This window comes from Arachis duranensis, chromosome 5 (genome assembly GCF_000817695.3).
Source record: "Arachis duranensis cultivar V14167 chromosome 5, aradu.V14167.gnm2.J7QH, whole genome shotgun sequence".
Taxonomy (NCBI): Eukaryota; Viridiplantae; Streptophyta; class Magnoliopsida; order Fabales; family Fabaceae; genus Arachis; species Arachis duranensis.
Genome location: NC_029776.3, coordinates 15,892,247 through 15,913,110, shown reverse-complemented (window position 1 = coordinate 15,913,110; position 20,864 = coordinate 15,892,247). Strand labels below are relative to the sequence as shown.

General features: G+C 33.9%; 4 protein-coding genes across 4 annotated transcripts; 1 reads left to right on the top strand and 3 right to left on the bottom strand.

The window, feature by feature from the left end:
• Nucleotides 1-224: 224 nt before the first annotated feature.
• On the bottom strand, nt 225-2,898 carry LOC107488391 (scarecrow-like protein 3). The gene has a single exon (XM_016109140.3). The coding sequence runs from the start codon at nt 2,145-2,147 to the stop codon at nt 723-725; it is 1,425 nt and encodes a 474-aa protein (XP_015964626.1). The 5' UTR covers nt 2,148-2,898; the 3' UTR covers nt 225-722.
• A 3,443-nt stretch (nt 2,899-6,341) lies between these two features.
• On the bottom strand, nt 6,342-11,870 carry LOC107488393 (cytochrome P450 97B2, chloroplastic). The gene is made up of 14 exons (XM_016109141.3): nt 11,540-11,870; nt 11,226-11,409; nt 10,933-11,040; nt 10,464-10,548; nt 9,939-10,177; nt 9,419-9,592; nt 9,261-9,308; nt 9,090-9,149; nt 8,697-8,783; nt 8,477-8,565; nt 8,051-8,142; nt 7,714-7,775; nt 6,707-6,856; nt 6,342-6,633 (listed from the first exon to the last, which is right to left on the bottom strand). Exons 1-14 carry the CDS (start codon nt 11,641-11,643, stop codon nt 6,409-6,411), a joined length of 1,707 nt encoding a protein of 568 aa, XP_015964627.1. The 5' UTR covers nt 11,644-11,870; the 3' UTR covers nt 6,342-6,408.
• Nucleotides 11,871-16,057: 4,187 nt separating this feature from the next.
• On the top strand, nt 16,058-17,905 carry LOC107488345 (SUN domain-containing protein 5-like; the record flags this gene model as incomplete). The annotated part of the gene is made up of 3 exons (XM_052261644.1): nt 16,058-17,241; nt 17,532-17,727; nt 17,777-17,905. Coding segments are annotated over 3 exons (1,509 nt in total), but the record flags the coding sequence as incomplete, so codon positions are not given.
• Nucleotides 17,906-17,963: 58 nt separating this feature from the next.
• Nucleotides 17,964-19,594, bottom strand: LOC107488395 (GDSL esterase/lipase At5g08460). Its single transcript, XM_016109143.3, has 5 exons — nt 19,305-19,594; nt 19,093-19,220; nt 18,768-19,007; nt 18,441-18,696; nt 17,964-18,340 (listed from the first exon to the last, which is right to left on the bottom strand). The coding sequence occupies exons 1-5, from the start codon at nt 19,564-19,566 to the stop codon at nt 18,108-18,110; spliced, it is 1,119 nt and encodes a 372-aa protein (XP_015964629.2). The 5' UTR covers nt 19,567-19,594; the 3' UTR covers nt 17,964-18,107.
• Between the last annotated feature and the right edge of the window lie 1,270 nt (nt 19,595-20,864).

The window sequence follows — 20,864 nt, the reverse complement described above, 5'->3', positions numbered from 1 at the left end:
CCGTTGAGTGGAAATGGAGTAAATCAACGGAGGGACACAAATGTCCACGTTTTTCAACAGTCAGTGGCTTTAATGTATTTTCCATTGCTTGATGACGAAAATGTTCGCAAAAAAAAAGGTCAGGGACGAAAATGTCCTTTACTCTTTTTCTTTTTAGAGTTCAACACAATAATGCGAATCATACTATCATAGTACAACAATGTGAAATATAGTTCAAACGAAAATCAAACAAAATAAAATAGGTTAGATCTTACAAATACAAAACACAAGTTTTCAGCTCCATTGTCATCTGAAGTACTAGTGATTGGGGACAAAGAGAATCAATTTATGTCTTCAACTAACACTGAACAAGTAAATGAGAGAAATAGCTTATAATATACACACCAAATGGCAGATACAAGTTAGGGTATAAGAGTTCATGAAAAATAAAAATGAGCAGCATTGAAACACTGATGAACAGAACCAGAAAAAAAGAAAGAAAGAAAAAAAAGAACAAGTTCTTCATTCCCTCACAACTTTCTCTGTATTCCCACTTTTTCTTTCCTCCTCATGATGGAGTTTAACTGGGAAATAGGACTATCTCTAAGCTAATTTTGATGACTTGCCTTACCATATTGGCAAAGTCTCTTCCATACCAACAAAGAAAAATAAAACAAAACAAAATATAAACCTTAAGACTAATTTTGTTGTCTTTGAATCATTGTCTGGCTTGTTCTTAGTTCTCACTTCCTAGATCTCCAAGCAGATATTGAAAACAAAGGTCTATCCTGCCAGCAAATTACTAGACAACCATTCTCCTCCCTCATCTTGTATCCCTCACAACCACAGCTCTGCAGGAATCTCCGCGCCTGCAACATGCCGTAATAGCTCAACGGCACATTGCCAAACCCGGACAAATCCAGTCTCTGGATCCACTTATCTAGCTTTTCATGTCTTTCCCTTCTTTCAGCTCCCTCACAAGCAATGATATTCTTGATTTCTTCACCAAAAAGCATCTTCTCCACCTTTAATCTCTCCACTGATGTCCTAGAGACAGTGGATTCCAAACAATCGAACAATGCCGCATAAGAATACAGAGCTTCTAGTACTCTCTCCATCAGGGTTGAACCATTATGATTAGAGTCTTGTTCTGTCACAATCATCACTTTTGGTGATAATCCCCATAGGGCATTGAGAAAGCTCTCTGCAGTCATTGAAGCTGTTAAAGAAACCGGCGAGGATGAGGCCGAGTCAGGACTTGGACTGTAGCCATTCAGTGTATCTTTCTCAAGCAAATCACCTAATGTGCTTTGATTCATCAGCAAGGCTTTCTGCAGGTGAATTCCGTTTGAGTTTTTCGACAAAAGAGGAGATCTTCTTCGCAAGGCCTCATCATCCAGGCCTAAAAGGGAATGCAATTGCAGAATAGAACTTATTGCTAATGCTTCTCCGGTTTTCACCCGAAGCTTGTCAAAATCAAGATTCTCTAATTTGCTGATTACAGGATGGAATTGGAAGGGGATATCCAACTTTTCTGCTTCTTCAGTAAGCTTGTGAGCCATCTGCTCTAGAATCTCTTTTTGGTGATGAACCCCGGTAATTCTCAAATGAGGAGGGCCTTCAGGGCGTGCGCTAAAAACTTGGAGGAGAGCAATCCATTGCGCAGGTTCGGCAGCATTGAGATCAATTATGTGCACCATTTTCTCTCCTTCCATTGCTTCAACAATAGCCTGATTTGTCAGTATATATGACACCTTCAAGAACGGGAAAAGCTCCAGAAAGAGCTTTTGGACAAGAATTTCTTCTGAAACCATGACAATCCTGGTGGAATTGAGGGCCCTGTGGAGACCAGGCCATGTCTTGAGTATCCTATCGGCCAGCGCTTCATTGAAGTATGCGGCGATTCGTTGCATAGTGTCGCCATCAGGGGAAGCTAACTGGGAAATTTGATCAAGCATTACATTTGCATTCTCAAGACTACCAGCAGCCACATGGTTTGCACAAGTCAGCAACAAATGGATCAAGGCCAATCCCCTTTCCTCTGATTTAAGCTCTCTTAGCCATGTGTATGGAGATCCTATGCTAGGTGACAGTGACATCATCGAGAAGAATTGAAGGGGTGACGAAGTTACAGAAGATGACCCTTCTTCTTGAAACATTGATCCCATGTAACAACAGCAACAGAAAAAGCGCGATGATTGAAAAGAGAGCGCTCAAAAAAAAAAAGGCTTTAGTTTTAGGCTCTAATATATCAGCATCACATGTTATACAAAACAAGGGATAAACTTGAAGAACCCAAAGAACACATAACGAATAAGCATATACAGATATTAAGGCAAGCACAGCGGTTGGTGAAAGGGACTATGGTTATTATAATGAAGATGATTTCACAGTCAAGTTGTGCAGATCCCACACGCAAAGCAGGGTGGTTGCTGGTCCAGATAAAAACAAAAGAAAAAGAAAGATTAGAAGTAGAAAAGGTTGATCAGATTAGGAAGCTCAAGCTTCATCCGAGAAAGTGAAGGAGAAAGAGCAGAGGAAAGGGAACCCTACAGAAAAAGCACATTAGCAGAGTTATGAGAAGGAGAGAAGGGAAATCTAATCGGTTAGTGGGTTTTGTAATTGAAGAAGAATGGAGAGGAAGCCCCACGAAAATTCCAAAGCTTGCCCCTTGGAAAAGTGTGAACCGGTAATGGGGAGTGGAGTGGAATTCAAGGGTTGGAGTTTGGGCTCAGGATTCAAGGAGGAAGAGGTTGTTGTTGTTACTTGTTCATGGCAACGTTGTTTTGTCGACAATGCGTGAAGGGTGCGTTTGTCTTTATCGTTTTGTTTGTCATTAACTTCACTCAGTCCTGAGTGCTGAGTGGAGTATATGGAATTTGTGTGCGAGAGTGCCAAGCTCTCTCTCTCGGCAGTTTCTGTCTTTTAGTTCGTTTTCTCTCTCTAAAGACCTAAACTTTTTCCAACTTTAAACGTTTTTTTCTTTTGTCTTGTTCTTAGGTGGATAGGGAATCGGGGCTGGCCAAGGGGTTTTAATATTCCCTAAGGTTACAACAATCCAAACATGCCTTAGCAAAGACAAACATTGCCCTCAATTTTGTTTCCTAGTGGGTTGTGAGTGAGAGTGTGAGAATAGCAAGAAAGCCTCCCAATGTGATGCCAAAACATGGTTTTGTTTTATTTTCAAACGCAATGACCATACAATTGGTATTATCTTCTTCAATTAAGACAAACAGACAAGGGGGTTAAGGATACCTCCAAAAGTAGATTGCACATTTATCTCTACTTGTGGATTCTTAGGTGGCATTTTTAGGACATACCCTAAGCTAAATTCCATTTTTCTTCTTAGAAATTGCCAATTCCTTAGGAAATTACCATACTCTAATAACATGCCACCTGACCTGCTGGTTAGGTGGCCCTGTCTCTCAAACCAAATCACTATATTGTCTTTTAACTATAAACTACTCTGCTATCCATCGAATCGGAATGTTATTAAATTCTCCAAAACCGGATTCTAGATCAACTTTTACTAATAAAATGTATGAAGATCAGCGAAAATGAATAACAACTATAAAAGTTAAGTGATACCGAAAATTAAGCCTTATGCATTGATAGTATATTCGAATCAACCATTTTCATTTGATGTTTTGTCAGATTATTATTATATGTGGAGTGTACACACACAAATTGTGTCATATTTATGAAATATTAAATATAATATTAAAGTAAATTACATAAATAAATAAAATATAGTCTAAAATTATTTAATTATAATATTTTTAAAATAGTTATTATCCATATTCTAGTCCAAAAACACTAAATCAAGTAAAAAAAAAAAATTAAAAGCCACCCAAAAAAGGTGGCTTCCTCTACTTTACTCGACCTCTAGCGACAAAAGAAGTTCTACCCTACTTATCTGAACAAGCAACGAACTCCTGAAATATCTTCTACAATTTCTCCCATTTATCTAGAAGGAAGATTTCAACAAATTCCCAAAAATAAGGGAACGGTTATCCATCATCAAAAGTGGAACTACTCTAAAGGTGACTATCTTTCTACTATAAATATACTAACATATTTAAGTATATTCAAAACTCAATCTACTAAAAACCTGCTTAAAACCCTTGCTAAGTTAAGTATTGGAGTCTCTTGCTAATGCTGCCTCAGAAGTCTGATCCTCATTCAGGCCCAAATCACTATTTGTAACCCTCGGAATATTGGTCCTGAATGTGAGGTCCATACTCATTCTGAGGCAGCATCCGACTTGTGCTGGTGTCGAGGTGCCGCCGTCCGAATTCCTCATGAGGAGATGGAGGTGATACCTGCAAGAAACTCCGATACTTAAGTTAGCAAGGATTTTAAGCAAGTTTTTAGTAGATTGAATTTTGAATATATCTGAGGATGTCAGTGTATTTAATATTTATAGTAGAAAGATAATCAACATTAGAATAGTTCTACTTTTGATGATACATAACCGTCCCTTATTCTTGAAAATTTGTTGAGATTTCTTTTTTAGATAAAAGAAAGAGATTGTAGGAGATATTTAAGAAGTCCGTTGCTTATTCCGATAATTAAAGAAAAACTTTTTTTGTGGCGCCGGACCTCCTATCTCTAGGAGGTCGAGTAAGTGGAGGAGGCCACCTTTTGTGGGTGGATTTTTATTCTTTTTGAATCTGAATTAATGTTTTTAGGTCAGGTATAAACATTTATATTTTAGTAGAGATTTATGAGAGAAGTGACTAAAGTTATAAACTACTAGATGCAGTAAAGTAACGTGAAGAATAACTTCAACACGTAAACTACGTACGAAAATTTACAAAAATTTAAGAAATAAATATTATTATGTATTTTAAAAAATTATATATATGCAATTTTCAAAAGGTTTAGAATTAATAGTAATTTATTTTATCTAAAATTATATTAATTTTTAAAAAATTAAGATTAAGATGTATGAATAAATTTTACATTATGTTTTGTTCAAATTGACATGCATAGGTGTTTAAGTCTTTTAAGAGAATAAAATTTTGTGTGCATATAGTAATTAGAATATATATATAACAATGATGTGTTTATAATATTTATTGATGAATATTAATTATAATTTTTTTTCTTTTAGAGTATAAATATGATATTAATATAACTCCTTATAACTTCTGTAAACTTAAAGAACTATTTTATGATACATTTTAAGAATTTATAAGTTTGCAAGGAAATGTAAGATTTTAATTTAAAATATAATTAATTAAAATTCAATTAGCTTAAAATGAAATAAGAAAGGTTATAATTTTTTTAAGCCAATATTAATCAATTAAGTAAAGTGAGATAAGAAAAAAATTAGGTATTATTTACACTTTAATTTAAAACATTACATTTTTTAAATTTAAATAGATTTTTATAATATTTATATTTTAATATTGAAAATTATTTATCTAATTTATGTATGTATTTAGTAAATCTGGATATAAAATTTAAATATTTTCGTAAATCATTACAATTTATTATGATTTACATATAAATTTTAAAATCTTTATTGTCCGTAACTGTTTATATAGAATAAGTACAGGATCAAAAATATAATTAATTTAAAAATATTATAATTAGATAATTTAAATTTATACTTTATTTATTTATGTAATTTGTCCATAATATTATTATTATATAAGGATCAAAGAAAGTTATTGAATAGTTTAATGAATAAGACGGTATTGTATGTAACTTAATTTTAGGAGATGTGAGTAATTGAGTCTTTACTTATTATGCTAATATTTTTAATTTTGTAGTTGATTAAATTATCACACGTATATACAAAAGTCTACGCATCCAATAAATGAAAGTATCCAAGGTAGATTGTAGAGGCCTCTTCACCTTTGTTATCGTCTCAGACTAATATTATTTGAAAGTTGAAACTATTTCTAGAACATATTTAAAGAGACATTATAATATTTAAAGACATTGTAAGAAAAATTAAAACATGGTTACAAATAATACAATTTTGTTTAATACTCATAAGTAGCTTATATATTTATTTAAAATATTACAACCTTATTGGTAAAATAAAAAAGCCAAATAACTTGATTTTCTATAAATGTTTAATAGTTTATCCGAAGCTGTTCTAGTGGGCTGCATCTCATCAAAGAATCTACAAAGATCACCCTTCAATTAAGTCTACTTTGTTGTTTTTGACGGCATTTAGTTAAACTACTTGATTAACCTACGTAGCATGGTCTAGGATCCATTATAATTTTGATGAAGTTTTGATTATGTATTCAGTAATTTTAATACTTAGTGTTCCAAACAATCATATATTCGTTATGAAACACTTATCTGAGAATGCAACAGTTTTCAGTTGGGAGCCAAATTCAGACCAAAAGCAATTATTACTATTTTATTTGACTTGATAAATGATGATACAGTTGATGATGGTTAAGTTCAGTGCAAATTAGATCTCTTTGTCAATTTGCACCACAATCCATTTTTGGTATGGATAGTTGCCCCGGTAACTAGCTCAACCGAATCGGGGGTCCCCTTCAATTGCACATCAAAGTTCTGTAGCAGCATAGCCAACGCTACAGTGGACTCCATCAGAGCAAATTGGTCCCCAACGCATTTTCGTGGTCCACCACCAAAAGGCAAGAATGCAAAATCCGATATGATCTGATCAAATATTATATATATCAATCGATAAATAAAACACACAATAAAATAAACATTATGAAAAGAGAGAAACCTCGTTTGGATATAAGGCTCCAAGACTTCGAGATGGGTCAAAACCATCCCATCCTTCAATTTGTTCGTTGGTTCTTTGCACCAAAAACCTCTCTGGTTCAAATTCATCAGGACGCTCCCAAAAATATGGAGATCTATGCAGATTATATACCTGCACATAGGAATATTTAGAGCAGCCAGCCACTTCTAAGGGAGAGTAAAAAACTAAAAATGTAAACTTCGTGAAATATAAAAATATTTGAGAGTCGACTCAAGATAGCTCAAAGTTACTTTATTTTGCATTCTTTAATTGTCTTTGGAATAATTAGATAATTTTAAATGTAATAAATGAGTAATTATAAATATGATATACATGAAATTATAGATGTTAAATAAAATAAAATAATTTTGGTGATTGTCTTCCTAGCATTATCTGCCAAATATGTACAAAATAAACCAAAATCACAAGAAACAGGCTTTATTTTTTGTTTATAATAAAAGTGGAAGTTAGGAAATATGGGGTACTCTCCAACAGTCCAACACCACTGTCAATGCATCAGCAAAATGTCTGTTTAGTGAACTCCACAGAACACGCAAAAGGCCCACTTTAAAAGATTGCAAATTTGCAATGCTATTCACTAAATAAATAAATTTATTTGCCCACACAAAAAAAAAAAAATTTGGATTTCCTCTTTCAAAGTTATCACCCGTTGATCTCATAGGCAAGGTAGAGAATCAAGATTTTACGTCAGAAAAATAAATTAAATATGTAAACTCATCTAACCTAATAGAAAATTTGTAAAATTATTAACTCATTTAAAATTGTAATACTAAAAGATTTTAAGAGTTATATCAAGATTCTAACAAGTATAACTACACACCATTCAATAGTGGAGGAGTATGACTCAGTATGTGCGGGCTTAGTATGCCAAAATGGGTATATAAAACATTTTTTTTTATATATAATTCATGCATATGCAGCATCCACTTGCTCACTGAAAAGCAGGTGCTAGAAAAGTTTTTACTCACAGAAAGGAAGACATCAGTCCCGGCAGGAATCGCATAACCATCTTTATCACCTTTGTACCCTCCTGAAAAAGTGACGTATGTCCATAGATACATCATCTCAGATGGAAGCAACAAATAAAAAATTATCTAGACAAGAAACATAAATAGTCACATGTTCAGTGACAAATAGAAATCCATCATAAAAGTAATGAATAGGATTAACATCAATGTTTTGGGAAAAAAAATACTAAAATCACATTAACGGTTTGTTAGAGACTTAGAGGTGCATAGGCTTCATACACGGGTTTCCATTTTCCACTCCGTTTCGACAAGTAATCATTAAAAGTCAAGTCAATACCTGGTAAAACATCGGGTTTGAGTGAACGCCTAATCAGCAAAGGTGGTTGAGGATACAAACGGAGAGACTCCACAACAATAAGTCTAATGTACCTGACACATTATACATGCAATAAATTTCAAGTGTAAAACACCAACTTCAACGCTCAAAGTTAAACCAGATCCCATTTTGGAAGAACTAAATGAATATAAGGTTCAATTGATGAAATAATGACTGAAATTAGATGCATAATGCTGCCAGTTTTTCATCTTGACATGGCGTCCGCCCCCCCCCCCTTCCTTTTTCTCTCTCTTCCTTTCCCTTTTCCCTAGTAAATAAGATTACTGACCGTTTATGATAAATTTATATATCTTGTATTTCCTAATAAAATATTGGCTATCAAACAGGTGGAAGCAAGTAAAAATCTGACATGAAATGAGCACCTACTGCAGTTTTTTAAGTGATTCGTAAGTTGGTGTTCCTGTACCCAGCACTGAATCTACCTCTGCTTGAGCCTTCCTCATTTTGTCCGGGTTCTGCAGTGAGTTCAATAATCAGTAAGATGGTATTGGCCAAAGAGAAGAATCTGAAGAGAAGCTACGATAACCAAAGATCCAGAATTGTCTTTCACGAACAGGCAATTATATCAACTTTGAGATTAACATACTTGAGATAGAAGGAAAGTTGCCCAAGTAAGAACTGCAGCTGTTGTCTCATGACCAGCAATAAGCATTGTCATTAAATCATCCCTCAACTGTCAAAATGGAGAGAGAAGTAAGAAGTAAATAAAGCATACTATTAACCATGTAGCTTTACCCTATACTTAGCATACTATTAACCATGTAACTTTACCCTATACTTGTATATTTACACCCAAACTAAACATACTATTAATACCTAAAATGTATAACTGGATCAACAGAATTTAAAAGAACCGAATAGTTTCACATGTTTCTAGACAAGGAGATAATGTTGTCAAGACATGATTTTTACCAACTATCCAAAACCAACCTAAGTTTTAGTCAGGAATTCAGGATCGCTTTTTGTGGAAGAGATATACCTGACGATCATCAACATCAGCTCCTCGCATATCAACCAGGAAACGCAGAAGACTTGCATCCTGTAAAAATTTTAAACATTGCGGCATTTATAGAACTCCTATATTTCAGGGAATGAACTGGATAGTTAACATTTGACATAGACATTAGATCTCATACAGATAAACAGACACCTTCAAATTTAAGTAGTCCCTTTGCTGCAGTTTCTCAACATCAGTTTCCTGCAAATAGAATGCAATCAGGATGATGTTTATGTAAAGTCAACACAATATAATAGCCAAATGCAGATACTATTCGTGCAATCAGTCACTGAACCAAAGTATTATCTCACCTGTCTGCTCTCTTTTGCGTTTCTGATAAGTTCATCAAGACAAGCATTGATGACCTTGAGGTCACTTTGAAACTTCCTCTGCCTCGGGACTATATATGATGCCAATGGAACTTTCCAATATGGAATGTAGAAAGTGGACCTATGCTCGGCTTCAAAAAGAGTGCCATATACTGCCTATAATGGATATAATAGTATAGGGTATGTAAGCTCTCTTAGCTAGGGACAGCAAATATAGCCTAAAATTCTGAATTGTATGTTCATACATTGAATAAACAATCAGTTAATTGCTGAAAATATGACAAAACTTTAGCTGTCTACTTATATTAATGATGACAATTCTGTTTGTTTTCTACCCACATAATTGTTTCTAGAAATTCTCTCTCAAAAACTATACAAAAGATTGAGCATACATATTAAAATGAAAGAAATATAAGAAAGAACAGCAGCATTTCTATTTGCATTTTATACTGTAGGCAACATCGATGTCATATACTTGAAATGTATAAACCTTTTGTCAAACCTTAATAACAGGAGATTCTTTGGTGACAGAACCAAAATCATAGTTGAACACACCAAGCCCAATAATATCAAGAGCCAAATTAGAAAACTCCGCCTCAAGATCTAATTCAATCAACTTCTGTCCATCATTGCCCTCTTGTTCAAGAAGCTGATTGATCTTTGATATTGTTCTTTCTGAGCAAGTTCTGAATATTTTGACCATGGCTTCCAAGTACGAGGCATGGAAACCCGGAGCAATAACTGAAATTTTCAGGAATACCCAGTTAAGCATCAGGTTACATTCATAAAACTCTTGATAATATTACCACGGCAGATTAGTGGTGTTAATCCAGTTCAGGACAGCAGTCCACCAATAGAAAATACTAGCTCCATTCACCGATTTGAGAGTTATATCTGACATTCTGACAGCATATTTGTTGACATTATTTTGAGTGCTAGAGGCTCTTTGGCAGTTCTTTTGGGATACGTAACACAGTAGAAATAAGGGGGAAATGGAAAAGGAAGAAAATAAATACAGTTTGCACACCTCTTCTTCTTTGCTTCCAAGTATCAAGGTCCGCAGGTATGAGTCCTTTTCCCATTATTGGCTCTAGGATATCAGCAAGTACTCCCTAATTATTTTAGTAAACAAGCAGAATAGAAACTAGAGAGAATTAGAAAATGGTTTTAACTAGAGTCTAGAAAGCACATCAGAGAAACCAACAAATTCAAGCTCATAAAAGTACAACACATTTTCTACAACCTCTTCGTCAATATTTTAATGGACAACCAGTTACAAACTTCACGATTCATATGTTTATCCTATACTACAGTAATTAATTTATTATTAGAAATGCTAAAGTAGTAGCCACTACTGTTACAATGGATCCTCAACCCGACCAATTTGGGCAATACTGCAAGGTACTAATCACAATGAACATATTCAATATCAGAATATCATTTTAACAAATCTATAGATAAAGGATTGACCCAATCATAACAAGAGACGGGGGTACCTTGTCATAAGAGAATGCATTTTCTCGCAGAATATGTCTTGCAACTATGGGATCCGATACAACAACAAATGCTTTGGGCCCAAACGCAAGTTTGTAAACAGAACCGTGCTGTCACATTCAACAACATCTTGAGAGGATAATTAAAACTAGCAAAGTCAACTGAGATGAAAACAATGGAAATACAAGTAATTTGAGCACCCTATGCCATATATTCTCGTACATAATAAGCCTACTAACTCTGATTCTGAAACATAGAATTTTAAGCTAAGTAACTGAAAGTGTGAAGTAGGTACCTCCAAGAACCAATCGTATAGCGAAAAAAAGAGAGGTCGACCAAAGAGATCGGTGACAGCACCTTCAGCAATTGGCATGGACCCTATGCTTCCACCGCTGAGGAAGTTTGTAAGCAGGTTGCTAGCATTATCAAGCAGGTTCCTGTTTGATTTGCGCTGCTTATCGGTGTTAAAAGATTGGCATCTACGTCATCCACAATAAACAACCCTTAATTAACTAAAACCTCAATTGATTAACACATAATCCTCGCGAACATTAGACAGAAATATCAAATATCAATATTATTACTAAATTAACAAAGTCCAGGTGGTACCTGATAGTGAGCGGGAAATGGAAGGCGGTTGAGCGAAGAAGCGGTTTCTGTGTGTGTAAATTGAAAGTAGTGAAGGTTGAGGTGTGTGAGAGTACCATAGCCATGGTGGTTGGGTGCACACTGCACGGTGAAGTTGCCAGTTGACAGTTGACACTCACTGTTGCTTTGTTTATTGATTTATTGATTTTGGAAATGGGAAGTGGGAAGTGGGAGAATGAAGAAGGATGAGGTGGAAAGTGAAAACCACCATCACCACCATGTGTGTCCTGTTATGGTTACTTGCAAAACTCACTTCATTGGATATTTTCATTTTTTCGGATTACTCTCCGTTGGCCCGGGCGGTGCTAAACTCCATTCAAATATTTTTCTCTTTTTTAAATGATGTGTTCATATAAAAATAATAATTTAATTAAATGTAATAAATTATTTAATAATTTTTAATTATTTTTGTAAAGATAATTTTATAGGAATAATTAATTCTATTTTTATTTTTAATCTTATATAAAAAAGAGTAAAATGACAATTAAGTTCTTGAAAATTTCGATTTCGAACTAAGGGTTCTGTTTGGAAAGTTTTAAAAGTAATTTTTTTGAGTTTTTTACTTATGAAAAGCAGTAGTATTAATGTTTAGTGCAATTTTCAAAACCAAATAGTAGCTTTTTAAAAAGTTATTTTGGAGTTTATAGAGAAGTTAAAAAATGACTTCTTTCATAATACTACTACTACTTTTTATTACATTTCTATAAAATAAACACTTTTAGAACTAAAAATTTAAATACAAAATAACTTATTTATAAACTACTTTTAATATAATTATTTATTATTTTTTTAAAAGGAACTTTAATGAGTTTGGAAAACTCTAATTTAAATTGATGATGATCAAACATTATTAATATAATTAATTACAAAATTATTAATTTGATCTTTAATTCATATTTGCTAATTAATAATTTTGTTACTTGCAGATTTAGCATTAGGCAGAAAAGAACATAAAAAATATAGCAAGCCCAATTGTGCTAAAAATACATTCAGTTCTATGCAAAATTGTTATATGAATTATGGCTGAATTGTTATACTTGTTTGGACTAGGAAAACAAATTTTAAAATCCAACAAAGTTGCTGGTCCAAAATAAAAAAGAAAATGGGCCAAAAAAAATTTATACTCTTTTAACTTTATAAAATCCATTTCCTTTAATGTTGCATGCTCCAACGGATCCCACATCCTTTGTTTGATAGAATTCAAATTCTATTAAGTAGAGTTAATACAGACATTAGAAACATGAAAAAGAAAGAGAAATTAATTTGATTGCTAGCATTAATGCTACACGCTACTCAGCAAAGAAAAGCAAAATTAATTCATTTTAATTCCTTTATTCAAATCCATTAAAAGTTTTCTCTCTTCTCTCTCATCTCTCTTCTTGCATTTGGTCACTTCACAGAGAAAGCATGGAAACTTTTGCAAACTATCAAAGTAAAGAAGAAGAAGCTAGATGCAAGTTAAAGACCATTGTAATGATGGCAAGACAAATAAAACAAAAAGTATGCTGTGGCTAAGATCTTCACCAAAAATGGGTAAGATTTGGTAAAGTAAACTCATGCTTTCCATACCAAAAATAGAAGAAGATGATCTCGGTCAGAGGAAGAAGATCCTTGGAGGGATGGCTCGTCTCAACTTTTGATCAACCACCACAGGAGGTAGCTATTGTAGCTACGTGGAGGAAGAGGCAGAAGTTTGAGCAGATGGAGCTGTCATGCATCAAGAACGCATCAAGGGCTAGGAATCCTTCTTCAAGTGCAAGTCAAGATGGATGGCCCGGATTGATGAAACTTAGTGTGAAGGGAAGACACAAAGGTAATTGCATGTTGGGTTTTACATTCGGTTATCTCTCCTCTCTCTTTGGCCGAACCGATTTTACATGAAGAAGAAGAAGTTTAGCTTGGTTCAACAGTCTCCACTGTGGAAGCTTCCCTTCTATAAATAAGGGAGAACAGCCAGGGCTTGAAGTAAGGAAAAGAGTGAAAGCACAATGTTCACATAGCTACCTAACCTAACAGAAGTTCTTCTCCTTCAATGTTTTCTATTTTGTAATTTTCTGTTTAATTTTGTCTGTCTTGAGTCTCATGGAAAAAGACAAACAGTGAGGTTTATAAGAAAAAACCATAGAGCGAAAAAAGGCAGAGAGTGTAAAATTAAAAGAAAAAGCCATAGATGTCCTTAGAGATCCTTTGTACATCTGTGTTGTGTCTCATGATTCTGTGGGAATCTCCTTGCAAGTTGGGTTAGCACTTAGCAGTTGAAAGCTTGGTGGGTTACCAAGTCAAATTCAGTTTTGGGAATAGATTTTGGACTTGTCCCAGATAGGAAGGGTAGTTCCTAGGGAGAATTGGTGTTTGTAATCAAAGATTATTATAGTGAAATTCTATCATTGTTGTGATGGAGACTGGATGTAGGCTGCATTGCACTTAGCAGCTGAACCAGGATATATTTTGGTGTAATTTTCTCTCTCTTCTACTCCATTTCTGATTCTGCTGCATAGGACACAAAACTGAAAAATATCTCTTGGCTAGTCACGAGACAAAACGAAAAAGTCTCTTGGCTAGGCACGAGACAAATATAAGAAATATCTGCTCAAGTGTTCTGAAAGACAGCAAGAGTTATTAAGCAAAAATAAGGGGCTAAGATTCAACCCCCTTCTCTTAGCCACTGATAAATCATCAAACTTAATTAAGCTATTTATTCAAATTGAGCCTAATTAGTACTTGAAGAAAAAAAAGTACATTTGATCTTTCACGAAGCAAACGGTAAGCATGTTATGTCATTTTATCAATTTATTGCGTAAAATTTAATGGTTATGCTTATATATACTATTACTTTACTTATTGGCACGTATCCATTTATAAAAGATTATTATGTAGATAACACCTTTTAGAGTAAAAATTTACCTGTTTTAATATGATTTGTGATAAATAAAAAGTAATTCATAAATATTATATAAAAACTTAATAAATAATAAATATTTCATTGTCTAAAAAACATCATTTTCATACTCATGTGATAGTAATGGAACATACACTATTATAGATAACAGAATACATAATCAATTCCATTTCGTTTTTGCACTATCTATTGACACGGAAGCATAAATACATAACTAATTTTATTTTGTTTCTTACTCTCCATTGACAGAAAAAGATATGCATGTTTACTGTTTAGAGAATCTAATTAATACTTTTTGAAAAATATGTTTACTGTTTAGAGAATCTAATTAATACTTTTTTTTCAAAGGCTAATTAATCTTAAATAAAAATTTTCGAGAATCTAATTATCACTTTACTCTATAAAAAAATTATATAACCAATTTAAATTATTTGTCCGTTTAAACTAATGTTAAAGTTTAAATACTGTATATAAAATAACTCAAGATTTTAAATAAAAATTAAATTTGTGACAAATTAGTTAATGAATTATATAAATATTTTTTAAAAGTTAATGAAAAAAATGAAAAACTAAAAGTACATTTGGTTGCATTTTTATTTTTTATGTTTTTTATTTTTTATATTTTACAAAAATTAAAGTAAAAATAAAAAAAATAAAAATAAAATTTATTATTTTTCTATTATTTTTTTAATAAAATCTAAAAAACAAAAAAATATTAAAAATAAAAAAAAAATAAAAACTCAAACCAAAGGCACCCTACTCTCCTTCCTCGCCATCCTTTTTGTTAACGACAACAGAAAATTGAGCATAAAACGCAAAAACTTTGTATACTGTTTCGTGTAGTTTTACCACTTTTAGCTGCATCTCAATCACCCAGCGACGAAGAAGATGATTCAACAATTCGAATGAAATATGAAGCATCAACCTCTTTATCCACCGAAATTAAACTGCAAATGCCAATGCAACCATGCAATACCGTCACTTTTCACCTTCTTCCTATTCTCTTTCTTCACATTGCGCTCCAATCTTCGCCTCCTTCATGCAACTTCAGGTTACTTTTTTTTATTCATATATGTTTATATTTCCCCCATTTCTAGGTCTCTCGCATTTATCAGGAAACAAAAAATGTTAATAACAAAAATACAAGCTCTAATTCCATTAATAATACCAATTTGTTCCTCGATATTATGTTCTGTACTGAAATTATCGTAAACAGTTTGCAATGACTTGGTTTGATTCATGCAGTTGGTTCTAGCTAGTGGAATAAGGCTTAGTTGCTATACTGTGACTATAATAACAACAGAAATAGTAGTAGTATGAATATTCCTATATTCCTATCTACAGCAGTAACAAGCAATGCTTTATTCACAGATGCAGCTGTAATAGAGTTCAGTGACTCAGCTAGCTCCAATAGTCTCGGCTGCCTTAAACAAAAAACTACAAAGCACAGTTACTCTCTTTCCAAAACAAGTAGATTAGAGATAGCATTTTGGAAAGTTTTAGGTAGCAGCACTGATTTAGTGTGCAAACTGCAACCTTCTGAAGAAGAGCAAGAAGAGAAGATTCTTCCACTAGCACAAAATGCTGATGAAAAAGTTCATCAACCTACTTCATACCTCAGTTATGTCGAATTCCAAAACATAGCAAAGCAAGAAAAACCCAAGGAAGTGATCACCATAGTGAAGCAAGAAAAACCCAAGGAGGTGATCACCCCTGTGGTCGTTAATATAACTCACAGGCTTGAACCTGATGGCTCAGTGTACAACTATGCCTCTGAGTCCAAAGGTGCCAAGGTGGTGGCTCACAATAAAGAGGCCAAAGGTGCCAACAATATACTAGGGAAGGATCATGATAAGTACTTGAGGAATCCTTGTTCTGTTGGAGATAAGTTTGTTGTTATTGAGCTTGCAGAAGCGACTCTGGTTGATACTGTGAAAATTGCAAACTTTGAGCATTATTCTTCGAACTTCAAGGAATTTGAATTGGCTGGTAGTATGAGCTATCCAACTGAATCATGGACAATGATGGGAAACTTCATTGCCGCAAATGTGAAGCATGCTCAGACCTTTAGGCTTCTTGAACCCAAATGGGCCAGGTATTTGAAGTTGAGCTTGCTTAGTCATTATGGATCTGAGTTTTACTGCACTTTGAGTGTTGTGGAGGTTTATGGTATTGATGCAATAGAGAGAATGCTTGAGGATCTTATTGTTGCTTCTGTGGGAGCCATGCCAGAGAAGTCTTCAGAGCACAATGCCAGTGATACCCCTTCTTTGAAGCTAGAAGCTGGTCAAATTGAGAAAAGAAAAGACAATGAAAGTATGAATGATAGTGTGCCTACTGAGATATCAACTGTTAATGATGACGCTCAGAAGATTGTTGTGGAGGTGGCAAAAACTCCACCAATGGTGAACTTGGTTCCTGATCCTGTACTAGAATTGAGGCAACAGCTAAATGGTAGGATAGCTGGTGACACTGTTATGAGGATTTTAGTGCAAAAAGTGAGGTCAGTGGAGGCGAACTTATCCACAATCGGGAATTATATCAAAGAGTTGAACAGGAGACAATGCGATACAATACCTGCTTTTGAGAAAGAGTTGCAAAAATTATCAGAATGCCTGGGACAAAGCAAGTCAGAGATTAAAGACCTACGGGAGAGGAATGCAAATATCCTTTCCCAGGAAAAAGAAATATCCGAAGTTGAGTCATGGAAAGATGCTGTCTCATCCCAACTTGATGAACTGGCCAGACAAAATTTATTGCTAAGGTTAATTTAATATGATTATAATGAAGTTACTTGATATGATAAATAATGGATCTTTGTGGTACCTTTCATTAAAACCCATTGTTGGTTATAAAAATGCATGTCTTTGTCTTGCGCCGAATTTAAATTTAACCTCTGTTAGCCACTCCTCTTCCTGTTTGATAATTTTCTCCGTTGTAACTGTTCTTCCATGACCAATGTTCCTTACCATGTGTTCCATGATGTTTCTTTATTTTGATATCTATTTTATATTCTATGATGCCTGACATGCCATTCATACAATCCCATTTCAGATCAGATGTTCAAAAGGTTGCAAGTGATTATGCAGCCCTAGAAATCAAAGAGCTTGCCGTGTTAGGAATGAGTCTTCTTTTTGTTTGCATGTCGATTCTCAAGATAACTTCAGTCCACATGTCGTTGATGTTTTCTGAAGCACACAATAATGCTGATAAGGGACCTCGGACAATAAAAGGATGGGTTACCTTGCTTGTATGCTGCAGTATAATGATATTCGTTATTTTGTTCTATAACTAAGCAGTTACTTGTAGAAATTTGGATACTTGTAAATACAATTTTGATAAGGTTATCAAATCAACACAGAACACTTTGTATACTGAAGAGTGAACACTTTGTTCAGTGCCTCCTCACTAAGGTCACTGCTTGCTGATAAATGTTAAAAGAAATGCAAGGATTGTCTTTGATTCAGTCGGTTTAATGGAGAACAATTTCGCTGGTGTCAGTATGAATATTTGCCCAAATAAAAGAGATTCTCATTGTACAACCTTATATGTATAATTGTATATATACACGGTTCTTTACAGTAATATATGCAAGAAATCATAATACCCTAAACTAACATCACAAATCAATCATTTTTCCTTTCGAATTACCATGTCCTCCAGGTTCATAGGATGGCACATTTTTGTGTGCCGACCATTCCATATGTTGTCTGCTAAAATTTCATTGACTGCATCAGTTGGATGGAACTGGTCCCACCAGATATGGTTTGAAGCGTTACTGCATGCCATTTCTGGTGATAAGCACATGATCCAACCCTTGTAATTCCCAAATCCACAGCATGCCTCGTTAGTGACATTGAATCCTAATTATACAACATAAAAGCTTAGCGAGATTTGATGTCCCAGAATATCAAAACCGAGAAGGAAAAAAAAATTTTTAAAAGAAGAAAGTGGGTACTTTACCATAACTTTGATGATTCTTCAAGATATCCATGGAGCCTTCAAACACGTCACAGAAGATGATACTGGCATCAGAGAGCTCTCTACCAAGCTTGATAACCATGTATCTCATGAGATAGTTAAACTCAGTGGCCATGTCATTTATCTGTTCAACACACTCTCCATTTTCACTACCATACTGCCACAGGTACTGAGGGGCACAACCAATAGGGGCCAGTCCCGTTACCACCACTTTCCTAACATTTAAATTGTACAAGTTCTGTGCCACAAAGATCACATGTCAGGTACCAAATTATCTTAAACTATGCAGCGAAATTGCTGTATTGTTACCTTGATTTCTTGCCTAACTGAAGAAGCTAAAAACTGGTTGAAGCTCCAGGGTAGGTACAAATTATCAACGTTGGAAACATTGAGCAAATAGTAGTGAATGTAATCATTGATTCCGATAGAAATATAGAAGACAGAGTTAGATATGAGGTTGGTTGCAGCATCCTCCCCCATACTTATTACAAACTGCTGAAAGGTGTCAGTAAATTGCTGAATTTGTTGAGCAAACGAGATATGTTGACCCTGCAAAGTTAATTATTCAATCAAACTCAACAAATATTTTGGAGACGGAAGAAAGAAAAAAGGGATAAAAGTAAAAGAAACACACCAATTCAGAGCCACTTGAAAAGATAATGCCAGCACCTGCAGAAGCGTAGTTGACTCCATGAATCATATCTTTCACATCTCCAGCTTGCCCTAGATAACTCGGCACCAATGGAAGCCCAAGACGCATAGCTGCTTATGCAAAATTGGATGAGATATTAGAATCTTGAGAAGAAAGAAAAGGTAAAGTAAGGATCTTGAAAGGAACGAACGAACCAAGATAATCGACGGGGATTCTGCCATTGGAGAATCTGCCAGTGGGTTGGTGAGTGTCGAAGTCTCTTCCATAAGGGAGGTGGTTGGCGCGCGCAAAGGTTCCAAGGAAGTTGTTGGTTCCACAGTCGACGGAGGAGTCTCCGATCACGAATAGCGCCGGCGCTAGAGGAGGAAATGTAATCGCCGACTTCAACGAAGAAGCAAAAGAAGAAGAAAAGAGAGTGCACATTGCCAAAAGGTTCAGAATAACGTTCACACCCATTTCTTCTTCTTCTTCTTGCACTTCTCAGATATGCTCAGCAATTTTGGCGGGTAACCATAATAATGACTAATATTTTTTTTAAATATGCTATCTACTGTTTTCTTTTTTCTTTTTGTTTTGTTTTGTTTTGATATGCCATTAAGGGCCCAAATTTTCAATAGTGGGCTTCAGTCGTCATTTTGAGCCCAAGTTAGTTTTTTGTAATTGGCTTTGTAATCTAATTCTAATCAACTACCAATTCCAAAAAAAAATATAAAAATAAGTTCAACTACCATACCCATTAGTAGTCCATTACTAAATCTTTATAGTTTATTGTTACTTTATTTCATAAAATAAAAAATGTCGGTAAAAAATCTGGAATCTAATAATTGCTTGAAAAACAAAAAATAAAATAAAAAAATGAAACAATAGTCTCAGGTTGACGCGTGCCTAACTAGCGAACTGCCCCACCGACCAAAACGGTCACCTGAAAGATACCCTAAACATTAACAAACATATTTTCGCAAAATCATTATGTTTTCTTTGTGTGAAATATAGAGTTTAATTTAATGTAACGTTTTATATAATTATCTAATTATTTATTTTTTTAAATTATTATTCACGTGATTAAGATAACAAATAATTTATTTTGTTAATGGATATTATGATTAAATATAGGTAAAAATTTATGTGCAGTTAAAATTTAACATTAAGTTAATAATTAAGAGTCGTTAAATGATTTGACTAAATTTTTATCCAAGTATTCAGTTACCAACTTCAAATAAAATTGACTGTATCTGAATTTTCACCTTAAATATATGTATAAAATAATTTATACGACAGTACATTAAAAATTTTTTTATTCTATGTTTTCTTAAGTTAATTTTTTTTACATCAAGAAAATATTCACTTACATGTATATAATTATGTATATATACATAAATGCATCTCAACTGTAGATTTTAAAAGAATGTAATATTAGTGTATTATTCAAATGTGAATTAGAATGGTAAAATATTAATATATAGATCAATATATTTTGATAGAGATAAAAATAGAGCACAATTTTGATAAAAAAAAAAAATTCAGAAAAAGTTATTCTATGTGTTAAAATGTTCACATTTTTATTAAAATATTGCTGTAATTTGCAAGGCTCTTAGTTTTTATTAAAAAAATCTTGCTTCCAACAAAACGAAAATTTCGCTTTCATTGGAAAGGCTTTTCGCGTGTCTCGTATACATGTAAAAATCATACTATCAAAACTATTTCAGGGTATATACGCCTCTGACGCTTCCATATTTTAATTTTTTAGTCTCTAC

Excerpts from the sequence above, each read along its gene's own strand:
- LOC107488391 (XM_016109140.3), bottom strand. The coding sequence starts at position 2,147 with ATGGGATCAATGTTTCAAGAAGAAGGGTCATCTTCTGTAACTTCGTCA.
- LOC107488393 (XM_016109141.3), bottom strand. The coding sequence starts at position 11,643 with ATGGCTATGGTACTCTCACACACCTCAACCTTCACTACTTTCAATTTA. Across the intron at positions 11,041-11,225 it reads TATACGATTGGTTCTTGGAG|CACGGTTCTGTTTACAAACT; the intron begins GTACCTACTTCA and ends TGAATGTGACAG. Across the intron at positions 8,143-8,476 it reads GAATCACTTAAAAAACTGCA|GTACATTAGACTTATTGTTG; the intron begins GTAGGTGCTCAT and ends ATAATGTGTCAG.
- LOC107488395 (XM_016109143.3), bottom strand. The coding sequence starts at position 19,566 with ATGGGTGTGAACGTTATTCTGAACCTTTTGGCAATGTGCACTCTCTTT. Across the intron at positions 19,008-19,092 it reads TTTCAAGTGGCTCTGAATTG|GGTCAACATATCTCGTTTGC; the intron begins GTGTGTTTCTTT and ends TTAACTTTGCAG. Across the intron at positions 18,341-18,440 it reads GAAGAATCATCAAAGTTATG|GATTCAATGTCACTAACGAG; the intron begins GTAAAGTACCCA and ends TTGTATAATTAG.